At 44.1% G+C, this 13,362-nt stretch overlaps 2 protein-coding genes across 4 annotated transcripts in view; one reads left to right on the top strand and one right to left on the bottom strand.

Moving 5' to 3' along the window:
• The window catches only part of LOC108163992, a 70,520-nt gene that overhangs the window by 43,220 nt on the left and 13,938 nt on the right, over positions 1 to 13,362 (top strand). The gene's annotated exons all lie outside the window — the stretch shown is intronic.
• On the bottom strand, positions 8,444 to 9,215 carry LOC108163994. 3 transcript variants are annotated; one of them, XM_017299565.2, is made up of 3 exons: positions 9,134 to 9,215; positions 8,798 to 9,040; positions 8,444 to 8,732 (listed from the first exon to the last, which is right to left on the bottom strand). In XM_017299565.2, exons 2-3 carry the CDS (start codon positions 8,868 to 8,870, stop codon positions 8,485 to 8,487), a joined length of 321 nt encoding a protein of 106 aa, XP_017155054.1. In that variant the 5' UTR covers positions 8,871 to 9,040; positions 9,134 to 9,215; the 3' UTR covers positions 8,444 to 8,484. The 3 variants fall into 3 exon arrangements, with proteins under 3 accessions (XP_017155054.1, XP_017155055.1, XP_017155053.1); XM_017299566.2 differs by having other exon boundaries at positions 9,127 to 9,185; XM_017299564.1 differs by having other exon boundaries at positions 8,798 to 9,148.

The raw sequence follows: 13,362 nt of genomic DNA, 5'->3' as shown, positions 1-13,362 counted from the left end.
TATATTTAAGGCATCCACCGAAAAGTTCAAATACAATTTTAATGAAACAATGAAATATTAATTAAAATTATGATAGTTCTTAACAAGAAAGAAAAACTAGATTCTGGATAATGAAGAATTTGAATTATAAAAACAGTCTACCGAAAATATAACCTTCTAGGAAGATTTCCACCACAATTTTTAGTAGCTATTAAAATACCACGAGAATGAGAGCAGTTCCGTTAATTCAAGAAACAGCCTGTATTTCAAAATCTTAAAAGAACAAAATGTGGTTCTTCGGCGCGATCGTTGAATTGGCTCTCCTGGTATGTAGAGGTAGGAGAGCAATGGCAGTCGATATGGCAGTTGTATGTTCCAGCCAATTGTAAGATTTTGACTCGGAAATAGTAGTCAAACTAGTGCATCATCTCCCTCGTGCCTTGAGGTAAGTGGTGAACACGTTGCCTCGCTAAAGCTACGGCCTGTGACAAAAACCGTTAAGGACTGCATTAAGCCACCAGCCCTACTTAAAAGCTGAAGCATTCAGAGTTGAAAATATAGTTGAATATATGTAGAAATTCGACTGATACGATCAAAAGCGTGGGGACTCGATATGTTCCAACCATTTCTAAATTTCTTTCTTTTTATATTTAAACCAGATATTCCGTAAGACCAGAAAACTGTAAATACTCAACGCCCCGCTCAAAATTATGGAAATCTGCGAATAGTCTAATAACACAACTCTCCCAAGTTGAATCAATAATATTTTGAATTAGCTTAACCTATTCAAACGATTTTAGCTGATTCGGGACGATAAAAAACCGCAGTTCAAAAAATTAATCATGGCATTGGGAGTGTTTACGATGAGAAACGTAAAAAAGCGTGTACAAATGAAATATTAACATTTTTATCGAGTGACTAAAAGTTATTCCGTGTCGGGCCGCAGCTCAGCTCAGTTGATGCTCAGCAATAAAAAGAGAATTATGGCTCTGCGGAATTATGACATTAACGGAGTAGGAGCGCAAAAAATATATATTACAAAACAAAGACATAAATCGCGTCGTAATGCGCTTTTTATGCAAAATTATAATGGTGGTGAACTATCTGCTGACGGATACGCCAGAGTTGAGATGCAAAAAGTGTTATAAACTCTTTATTGGGCCAATTGAAAAGCCATTTCCAACGAAGCCGTGGACTTCGATTCCCTTTGATGCCACCCCCCACAAAAGGTTTTCATTCCCGGAAATGGCTCCGACTCGAGTTCGGGAGGTGTTTATGGGATTACCTGCTCGTAGGAATGGACGCTGTTGCTGGCAGAGGCTGCCGTCACCTTTGCCATTTGCCTGTTTGTCAACACTAATCTGCTGCTACACAAACACACGTAGGGGGGACGTAGGGGAGACAGCCAGGGCTGATCTGAAGAGGAAATCGAACTCCTGCTGGGACAACACAATCAATGTAGAAATCGACAAGGACACCCGCTGCCTGCCAGCCTTCCAGCCTGACGGCATTCCAGCCTACCACATCCCTGGCTCCCAGCCACCCAGCCGCCTCCTTCGTGGAGTATTTGAGCCGGAAATCAAAATAAACAGCAGCAAATCAGTCAAACAAACAAATAAACAAGAAGCGAGCTCTGACTAAAAGCAATAAGGCCACAATGTGTTCCACATTCGACTGGATTGGATCCGACCGAGTGCCCTGCTCTGCTCTTCGCAGGACGATAGGCAATTTTTGTGCGTTACGAAATTGGTTGTATGAGTATCTGGGTGGGGTATAGTATAGATGGGCATGGGTTTCTGCTGAAATTGCGGGCCGGGCCCCATAAAACTCGTAAGCCACGACGAGGAGTGCTGACCGAGGGATGGGCTGACACAATTAGCTGGGAATTGTGTGGGCAGCAGGATCAATAAGGTGAAAGCGCCTCCAGCTGTTTCGGGCCTCTCCCTCTCCCCGGGGCTTGGTATCAATTAATATTTCGGTAAATATATTACGACATTGGTAATGAAACCAAGGCAAGTGGCTGAGTTTTCCAGCTGAGTTATAGTGAGGCACAGTTTGCCTAACACAGTCCAATTTAAATTTGGTATTTGTCTATACTTGAGCTTCGTTTCAGGATACTTTCTTCTCAATCAGAATACAAATAATTGTATTGTAATTTGTTTCGGAAAATATGAACCCATTCTTAAGAGTTCCGATTAAAATTTACTGATGGCTATACATCACATTGCTCCCGTGCAGTCTCTCTTGAGAACTGTTTCGCTAATTCTTTCCCCTAATTCTCAATCCCATAATTCTGTTGAGCGAATGTCTTATTTAATCATTTGCGTTTTGTGTGTTTGTCACTCGAGCTTTACATCTCATTAATTTACAAATTTCCTTTAATCTCCTTCCATTTCCATTTCATTGAGGTCTTAACCACTAACGTGCTCCACCCTCCCCTCCATCTGTTCACCCGCGCATCCCACGCTGTGCAAACGCATTACAATTTTATTTTTATTCAATTTTCGCGCAACGACATCAAAAGGCGAAACGGCAAACAGAAAACAGCAGCAACGAGTGCAGAACAGAACAGAACAGAACAGAACTCGACTCCACTGCGAGTAATACAATTTTCACCTTCCTTTCCCGCAACACTCCTCCCGATTTCCCACAGCCGCCAGACCCCCAAATGCCGTTCCTTTTTTAAGGAAAATTATATTTTTACATAATTTAACAAGCTCGACGAGTGGGAAGAGTGGGGAAACGGCAGCAGCTCTCGTCAGGGAGTCGGTTAGTCAGTCAGTCGGACAGCTTGCCATTCTTTATGCGACTGCTCTGCCAACAGAAGGCTTGGTTAATGTCCAGGCGGCTGTTCCTGTTCGTGTCCAGGAGCAGGAGCTAGGGATTTTGCTGTGGCCGCCATTGCATTGACCACTAAAAGTTTGCCATTAAAGGGCATAAAATTCTTCTATTTCCTGGCCGGGCGAGAGCAAGACCTGCGACAACTATGGCAAAATGGCACTTGAGTGGCGGCACTTTGAATGGGGGTTTTATGTGCTCTCCACTCTTCTTCTCTTGCCTGCGATCCCATCGCACCTTATACCGGCCTTTCCTTCCACTCGCTTTAAGCGTAAATTATGTTGTAAATACAATTTTTTAGCTGGAAAATTTCTTCATCATCAAGTGGTTCTCTCGGCTCCTTATCCTTGCCGCGTTCGAACGTCGAGAATGGTGCAAAAGCTCCGACTTGGTTTGAGGGCCAGAAAGGTCCCTAAGTGGAAATGGGTGCTTGGGGGAAATGTGTAAAAATATTGTTTATGCTGGGTTATGTGCGGAGAAAAATGGGAAGAGCAATTGTTATGGAACTGAACGCACAGAAGGTGTTTGAGTGCGACCTTGGAGCCTAAATCAATTTTTAAAGCAAACGTATTCCACAGAATCTTATCAATAAATTCCCAAAAAGTCCTAAATTTTCAATAAAATCTGGAATTCTTTTCAAAGTTTTTTTTTATTATTACGGTATTCTATTGATCGAATATTCTCTCTTGCAGACTAGCGACAAGTAGGCAAATCTTAATTTAATAAAGTTGTAGAGCCATAACTTTTGTTGCTGGGTGGGGGGGTCTCTTCGCCGGAGTCTTGTATGGGTAGTGTCAAGTGAATTACGGTACCGCGAAAGTCCATTAGTATGAACTTAAATCTTAACCTGGTACTTTGCGTTCCCCTCGGCGATTCCATCTGTAACAGATCAGACAATTAAGTCATTATGATCTTTTAGGGCACCTGGGACGACATAGGACGGCAGTGTCATCTGCGAAAGTCGAAGGCTTTGTAAGACTGTCTGCCGCTATATCTGCTGTGTAGATGATATACAGTGCCGGCCCAAGCACGCTACCTGTGGTACACCAGCTTCTATTGGACGATATTCGCAGAGGAAACCTTTGCAACTTACTGCGAGATCTCTTTGCTATAGGTACTATTTTATGATATATATAATGAATGATCTGAAGGAGATATATTCTGAGTTTGTGAATTAAGCCATCCTGCCAAACGCGGTCGAAAGCTTAGGCGACATCCACACCGACAGCGGAGCGATAATCTCTTCTTTCAAATGCATTTCTTATCTCAGAGGTTTTCCGGCTTACTTGTTCAATGGTTGCATGTTTTTCAAAAATTCTGGATACTTGTCCAGGGAGATTGTACTGTTTATACGTAGGTGTTGCTTGACACGATTCAGGAGCAGCTTTTCAAATATCTTCGAAAGATACCGCAGGAGACGTGGATCATGAATCACTGCGCTGACAGATTTGCCCAATTTCTTAGGATAATAGCGCCACTTCATCATGCTGTTGAATAATAAAAATAAAAAATAAACTGCACAGCTTGGTTCAAAGGTAAACCCACCACCAGAATTGGAGTTCTGAAATGCGTGTTTGATCCACTTTGCAACTCCGCAAGAATCTCTTGAGAATTAGCATAAATTCTAAAACAAATTGGCTACTGCAAACGGATTATCGATAGCCAGAAAGGCAATTGGCGAAATCCTTGCGGCCGTATTTAAACTTAAATGCGGCATAATAAGCCAGTCAAAGTTGGCCCAGACGGACAGGACACGACCAGTGACGGGCCAAGGACCCTCCACTTCTCTCCTTTGAAGAGCTGAAACTAAAGCCAAAGCTGGATCCTGGACCCGACTGGCTTTCAACGGAAAATCATTACCAGAAATGTCCTGCAGCGTCATTTGTAAGCGCCTTTGGCACTCTGCCCTCGGTCGGGCGATGGAACCGGAGGGACTGAGCCCGAAGCGAACTCAGAGCCAGGACGAAACAACTACTGGCCAACAGCAGACACTTAAGTCTAATGGTTTTGTCAGCCACGCCCCTTGCCACTCTCGCTATCCCTGTCCCTCAGCGCGCCCAGACCCCATCCATGGCCACAGCCATAGCCCCTGGCACTCGCAGCGAACGAATTCCCTTCAATTCGAAATGCCGCTGCACGCATACAAATTGACAATTTTATTAGCACATAAATTAGTAAAAATAATCAATAAGCAATGTGCCAAAAAGCAGTCGAAAGAAGAGGAGGCAAAATATATATCACCGCAAGTCGAATATGGAATACTCTAAAACTAATATACCAGTCGATTGTTGTAGTAGTAAAAATATATATGGGGCTGACAAACTTCACCGATGTTATACGCAAATTATTCTTCAATTTTCCATTTACATTTATGTATACATAGTACATACATATGTATTAAAATTGAAGAATAGAGAAAAGTAAATGTACCCGCCGGACCACGACAATCGGGGAGGGAAGCTAATGCTCAAAATTGGAATTGGTAGATGGCTGAAATAAATTCAATTTATTGGATGTATTTATGTTGCGTCCCAGCTCCGTCTCTGTTGGCCAAGGAACGGAATGGAATTGCAATTACCATGGCAATGCCAGGCCGAAACCAAAGTCGATGCCAAGGACTCGGCCAGGATTCCAGGATGATGCGAAGACGGGAATATTGGTCAATTAGTAGCGGGGAAGAATCAGACTTGTGCACCCACAACATCACCGATGTAGACGGACGGACAGGGACAAGGACAGATTCCTGTTAATTCGTAATTTTGTTCTTATTTTTCTCCGCTGCTGCCTTTTTCGCCGACTTTTTCCCCCCGACTTTGCTAATTGCTTAATTCACGAACATTTTCGCATTGCATACTTTTGGGTGCCTGGTTGTCAGGGAAGGGTCTGGTGGTCGGTCGGGTCGACTGCTGCGGGGCGTGGCACCCGTCGAGTAGTTTTTCAACTATTTTGCACCAACAAAAAAGAGCAAAGTTTTGCAACTGCCGCCTCCTGCGCGCATCTGACTATGACGTCGACAACGGAGATGAGGATCGTGGGGATGATGACGATGATGGTGCTGCTGCTGCTGCTGCTGTTGTTCCACCCCGTGCCGGGTTGTTGCTGTTGCTGCTTGTTGTTGCGCGCTAATTAACTCGATTTTTGGAAGGGAAAACCGTTTGCTAATTTGAAAACGAAATAGTTTTCCCAACCCCCTTCGGCGCAACTCTCAAAGTGAAGTTATGAAACCTGCAATGAGACAAGCCATGAGAGATGCACATTTTGATGGAACTTTTTTGTGTTGCAACGGGGGAAAGTTCAACTCAAAATCAGTGAAATTTCGAATACTATTAAATCAGCGTTTAATTCCAGGTTGCCATCCTCTGAACCTTTTCATAATTGATCCTTATACTCTAAACGCTTTCGATGTTTGATACTTTTCCCAAGTGATCTATAATATCGCAAATATCGACCTTCATAGCTCAAAGCTTTTACACAGCTTTAATATTCTGCAAAGGACTTGAAATATCCTTTCGTTTTGATGGTCTCAACACTTTCCCCCATGACTCGCACAGCAGCATGTCCATCGCGTGTTCAATGAATGCAAATTTGTCCGACTGGCACGCGGCCAAGTTGGCCAGAAAGAATAATACAGAGCGGGGAGTGGCCACCGTAAATGTCGGAAATGAAATACAAGTTGACGACAAACGGAAGCGGGCTGGACCGAGGGCAGGGGGAAGGTCTCGGCCAAGGGCGGGTCGCACAATTTGCTGTCATACTTAACTGAAATTAGAACGTGATTAGATTTCATTTAAGCATTAAGCACAACTGACAGCCAGCATGACAGCCCGAACCGGACGCATGGGATGAGCAGGAGGGATGGGATGCGATGGGATGCAGAGAGGTTGAAAATGATATTTTGAGCGGGCAAATTTATTGACAATTAGCTGGAGAAGTGTGAGGGGGGGACGAGGGACGAGGATAGAGAAATGGACTCGGCACGGCGAACATTAATTATAACGTGCATAATTAACAAATCTGGCAATCAGTGGAGCAGCGGCTTTAACTCGCCAGGAATTAGAGCCCTCCCCCAAGAGGGCCACCACCTCACACATAAACACACCCAGAGAGAGCCCAATAAGCGTTTAATCAGAACCAAGGCCGAATCTGTGAGGGGCGGAAAGCATGGCCATTCAGGCAGCGCTAATGAAAGCACAGCCGGGAGAAATTGGTTTACGGGCTGTTTACGCAAGTAGAAGTTATTAGTTGTGCTTGGATGGGGTGGTCGATGCGGGCTGGTGGTGGTTGGTTCTTGGCTAATTTGCGGTATTAATGACAGTTAAGCGGAGTGGACTCAAATAGCCTCATAATTGGCAAAGGCTTCAGAAAGCAATTCCTTTTCGTCAATGCAATTGGGATTATCAGATGGGGGCTAGATGTGCGTAGAACCGATTCCAAATTCCAAAGAATTGGGCAGAGTAACCCATAATCCACTTGAAGATGTCATCAGCGGGGGCAAAGGGTGGGGCTTGGTCTCCACAGACATCCCCATCCCTCACACTTCCCACCTGTCTGGGGAGAGGACACAATCTCAACTTTATCGCTACAAAGTTAAGCAAACACAAATAGATTAGTTCAAAAGTTCAGGCCGTTGTTCAACGTTCGAATGCCAAAAGTCAAATTGTGTCAACTGCTTGGGCGGCGCAGAAAAAGAAAGAACAGAAACAAAAGCAGGCAAGACGGAAAACATGTCAAGGCTGCCTAGCCGGATCCGGGCATACGGTCCGGGTCTGTATGTGTGTACGTAGGTGGAGAGCCGGACTGCTACATGCTACAAGCAAAACAAATTGCCTTTGAGGCAGACGATTGACGATTGCCGGATCGGACGTTGTTGGTCTTTTGATTTAGTCGCTAGTAGGACGGAGGCAGGAGGGAGCATGGAGCGGCACGGCTTATTGAAATGCCTGGACTGGGTCAGGTCAAAGAGAGGTCACTGAAACTATATTTGAATTGTAAAGCAGGATGCTCAATGGAAGGTGACAAGTCCCCGAACAACTAGCCTCGGATATGCACTGATTGGAGATCTGACATCTATTTACCTTATCTTCTCAGGCAGAAAATTAGAATCTTACTCAGAGTTACCTCATCATTGCTCTGATTACGTAGAACTAGTCAGTCCCTGTACTCAGTCCCCGCGGGTGCTCGTGCTCTCCGTGTAGTTCTTCAATTACTTTGCATAAATGTGATGCGACAGGAGCGACAACCTAATTAGCTTACAGACATTGCTACATTTCATTAAACAAATGGTCTCTGGTGTATAATTTTAATACGCAATTACCAGCATTTCAACGACACTCGATTGCCAGAAAGTAAGCCCTACCCCTTCCATAATCATACTCGTGTTCGCATTGCCTCCCACTTCCCACTCTTCACTTTCCACTTTCCTCCACTTGAACCTAAGCCGGAGCCATAAATTTCATTTGATGCTCGCTTTGCTGTCGAGTGTCGCGGGGGTTTAGGGCTAGGTTACCTTGACTCCTCAACCCTCAACTAGGGGCCTTAAATTATTTGACAATTTATGCGAAAATTATGTGCGAATTGAGCCGAGCATCTCCCAGGCAACCGAGGCCAAGAAGAAAACGAGCGATCCTTTTACTCCGCCACCATTAATCAATTTATTTAGTTGTCATGCTATGCCATCTCACTATATCTCGGTCCAGAAGCTGTCGAAAAATAGTTCCGTGGGGCAGACGAATCGGTAGGGCCGCCGGAGCACAAGCAAGATGGTCTCGTACATGTCTCTGCGAAGTCTGAGAACCCGCACAGATTGCACAACGGACAGCAGCCCAGGTATTGGCAGTGGAGTTGGGTTAAAACGCCGCTCTGATGGACCGGGCACAGGGGGGGAGTGCCCAAATATAACAGGGCCTTGCCAAGAGCTGTGGTGGAGTTCCGTGAGTGAGTGACTGAAATGGGGTGGGCCGAGTACCGTCTCATTACTCACCGTGTGCCAATTGCCGAAGAGCGTGTTTAATGTATTTGAGTGGTTTCGGTTTCATTTGATACTTGAACTTCATTTTCGAATTTGATTTTGTAGGTCGTCCAAAAAACGCGATGTGAGTGATTTTGCGGTGCGAGGATACCGTATGCAAAACACAATCCCGGTAGTTCTAAGTATTTTTATTGATTATTCTTTGGCTCGAACTTCTCTCTCTCACAACCATTCCAAAAGTGGGTCCGACTCGATCTGCGGAGTGTATCGATGGTGTGGTTACCATCGCAAAATGTGTATTATTTACATGCTAATTACGTGCAAATACTAGTTATAGTTACTATTCACCACAATTTCCACAACTTCAAGGCGGAGACCAGACTAAAAAGGCGCAGCATACTTTGCGATTTTCCCCAATTTCCATTCTCCCGTTTCTAATTGACAACACAAAAGCCGCCTCAATTAAATTTCAAATCCGCTTTGACGCCTGACGGGGGGCGGTACTTCCGCTTAGGTCGGAAATAGGCGGTGTAATGCCTTGCCTTATCATGGTTGAATTATTCAAATGTTTTAATTTGTGTGCCCAATTATTTGATTAGCGCTTTGGTAAGTGTTCGTGGAAAAAAAAATACACGGAATAGTTGTCCCAGATCCGGGGAAATTAATAATGGATTGTTTGGCCGCTCTTCGGCTGATTTATTTACACTATTAATGGCTGGAATTCATTGTATATCCGCTTATGCACATTATATACCCATTCGATTGCACAACACATCTCGATCCAAGGACTAAGCCCCCAACTGACTGTTTTATTTATCCTGCGCGTTCTACCTACCCATCAGCATTTTTTCAAGCAGTAATTACCACGGGCTATATAATCATCTGCACATGGATACAGAATATGCATTTTAACAACTTCCACTGGCAGTGCGGGAATAAAGTTGAAAAGGATTGCAGACTTTTAGGCGGGACAGTACAAATTCCCGTATACAGGTGGATATATGCACTCGTTGAAGGGGTGAAGGCGGTGAGGGGCGTGGGTAGCCAGCCAATAGCCATGGCAGCTGCAACAAAAACACATTTAAAATGCAATCAATCAGCCGAGCAAAGAAAAAAGCGGGTTCCACCCCCCCACAGAAGTTGCGTAAAATCGAAATTAATTTGTGTGCACATTTATTTATTTATTTTTTGATTACCCCTTAAACATTTTCACCGATTCAGAAAATGCATTAATAAACTTTTTCCGCATTGACCCTTCATTTAATTAAATTCAATATTCATTTTCTACAGAATGGGTTATTTTAATTGCCATTTTAAAACCGTACACGAATTAATCATCAGCAAACAACTTTACATTTAGCTTAAGATGGAAATATGCAGGTCTATCAGTCTAAAAAAATAAACTAAGTGGCAGCCAACTTGTTGAAACGAATTACAAGCGATTATTTTTAATACCATTGGTATGCATGTGCATATGTCTGTACATGTTGAACTACTGAGCTTATTCAGCAGCGTATGCGAAGTTTATTGTGGGGTAAGAAATAGAGTTATTAGCGATAGAGGATTAGATCGATTCAAGATGGTGTCTACTGAAGACGTGGGGGTCGCTTCAAGACTTTGTCGGACTGAAAATCTATTCTAAGACGATAGACGAGGTGCAAGAAGTGACTGCTAGATCAAGACTAAAATCAGGGACAGGCGGATGAATTTCCCCTGCCCTAATGCAAGCGACAGCATGACATATTGAGAGAGCGGTAGAGAAGGCGAAAGAAAGAAAGACGCGAGGGAACGACTGCATAGGCTGCTTACGTAGGGGAGCATATGTATGTGTGTACACATATATGTATGTATGTAGGTCGCAGTGTGGTACAGTGGGCAACGCAAGCAACAAGCAATTATAACGATTTACTTTACTTCTGCACCACTGGCTATAATCTATGAATGTTGGATGCATTGGGCTGCGTAACCCAACAGTATATATTGAATAACCTATTTTCCCACAGCTTAAACGTCAGATCAGATCAGATAAATCTGATTTCTTTTAGGCGCCATATTAGGTGTTCTCAGCGATTCTACGCTCCAGCTTTCTATCTACCGATCCACAAAAACAAGTCGCGATCGAATAGCTACCTTAAATAAAAAATTACCCATTTATTTTAAATTTTTTTTTGTAAACTCCAAATTCCCTGGAAATTCGTTAAGTAGCAGATATCTTGAGTATGGAGTATCCTATAATTTTAGGGTGAAAATTAAGTTAAGTCACCAAAAGAAATAAATTCTTCTTGGCTCAAATCTTCCTCCTTGCGCACTGCCAGTCCTTTCCGGTTAGATCATTTTTTCAGACCGGACAATCCGCCATCAAAATTATCATCTGCTTACCTCTTGGACATTAATCAGGTCCTCTTTCATTAACCCATAAAGCTTCGCTGGATAATTGCCATTACCATTAACTGCTCTGGAGGCTTACGATCCGAATCCTCTCGAGGCTGACAGCGGCAACAAAGTCTTCACGGACCCGGAAGCTGTTTCTTGTTTCAGCCATCACTCCATCACTACCATCGTTCCAGCCAACCACACACTTAAACAATTATTGCCAACCACATGGACATTTACCCGAACATGGACATGGACATGGACATGGACACAGACACAGACATGGAGCCAGAACCGAGTCAGATACGGGATACGGAGAGTGCATGTAATGTGCTCAATTTTTCGCATTTTGCACATCCGTCGGGCGGAACGGGGCAAAGCAAAGCCGAATGGCCACCTGCCAGCCATAATAATATTAAACAATATATATAAATCACTCAGCTGTCGGGCCACCAGCAACAGAAAAAATCAAGTAGAAAAAAACCCTGAGAAAATAAGTCGAGCAAAGGCAAAGTGTCGGACAGAGTGGAAAGCAAAAGGAGGAAACACGGCCCTGACAGAAGGAGGGTTTCATAAAAATTTACCGCCATAATGCTTATTTTAAAAGTCAATATGTTCGGTGCCTATTATTTTAACACCCATCGTGTTCAGGTGCCACCGGTCCGGCATCCTCGTTCTCGTCCTCATGCTCGTCCTCGTTCTCGTCCTGGTCGTCGACGGTCACATCCGTTTGTGAAAAGTACGAGACAAGCGACAGGAGCAGCAGCAGGAGCCAGAGTAAAATGTCAGTGGCCAACGTCACAGCCCACAACACACAACATAAACATAAAGTGAAAAGTTGAGCGAGGCAAGAGGGAAAAAGAAAATGCCGGGAAATAAGTTGGAAGGTCCACAGCACACTCCCCCGCCACCACCAGCCTTTCCGAGGCCATCTAAAGCCAAGCATCACATGTCGCCAGGATGCGAAGGAGAGAGGACCTCGTTGTTCATATCCTGGGCTGTCGTCCGTTTATGTGACATGATTATGTGCAAAAAGTGCAACAGGCAGCCAACCGAGTAACCCGCCCCCACACCAGCCACACACCCGAGACACCTGACCTGAAAGTAGCCCTCGAGCATGGGCGGGGCTTGGTCACAGGCACTGGTACGGGCGCCAGCTGGGGCGTCTCTCACCTCTGTTGACAGGCCCGTAGCCCGGTGAGCTTACACGTGATTTTTCAACCCAACCTCGCCTCGCACTCGGAAATTATGGAAAGGGTCATGGATGTCACACACATACTCTTTCGAGTATGCAACCGTAATCAGCTCTGAGTAAAGCCCAAACGCTTGATTGCCAGGGGAATGGCTCGCATCTAGCCTGAAGGCAGCAACCTCAGTTATCGCTTAAGCCGATCCAAGCACCGGGAGATACTGAAAATCATGGTACCCTTGCAAAAGTATCATAATTATCCAGAGTGGGATGCATTAATGACCTTATTAGGTATTCATATGGTCATAACCCTTTTTCATTAAAGATACAAAAATATTTTACACATTATTGGGAGACAGTTCTCTTTTCAACACCCAGAGTTTAAGACGACACCGTTTGCGGGCTTACCGATGGAAACAACTTGTTGCAACGTAGGCACGACCGATCTGTAAGAGTATCATTTCATCGGCCAAAGAGTATATTTATAATGATTTATAATGAAGCATGAGTGCCGTAGTCAGTATTTCTGAAGTTGTGGATGTAGACATCTGGCATTGAAGTACACAGAATAATTTAAAATGAGCAAGACACTGGGCATAGTCATGACCATCGACTTGCTGGGACGCATTTTGCGTTAGTACGAAGCATAAGAAATCCAGAAATCCGCACAATCTCAAGACGAAAGTGCTCAGATATTTTTAGCACGAGGGAACGAGGTACCCATCTGGGTAAACAAGTCTCCGATCGTTAAAAACGTCCTCTACTTAATAGACAGTAGATCTGTAGTACCCTCATGAAAGCTAAGTATGCGACATGCAGCGATCTTAATTTCATCCAAAAACTGAGATCATCAAGCTGGGTTTTTGCTGCATTGCACACACCCACACGACTGCAACTGATTCATGCGAAATTCGAGCGAAAACACTTCAAAAAACTTACATTTATTTTTGCAGAACCCAGAAAGGCTGATCAATTAAGCTACTTTGCATCCATCCAACTGGAACCAGAACCAGTT

The sequence above is a fragment of the Drosophila miranda genome, chromosome 4, assembly GCF_003369915.1.
Source record: "Drosophila miranda strain MSH22 chromosome 4, D.miranda_PacBio2.1, whole genome shotgun sequence".
NCBI lineage: Eukaryota > Metazoa > Arthropoda > Insecta > Diptera > Drosophilidae > Drosophila > Drosophila miranda.
Note: the sequence above shows the minus strand (reverse complement) of the source record. Positions and strands in the feature narration are given on the sequence as shown.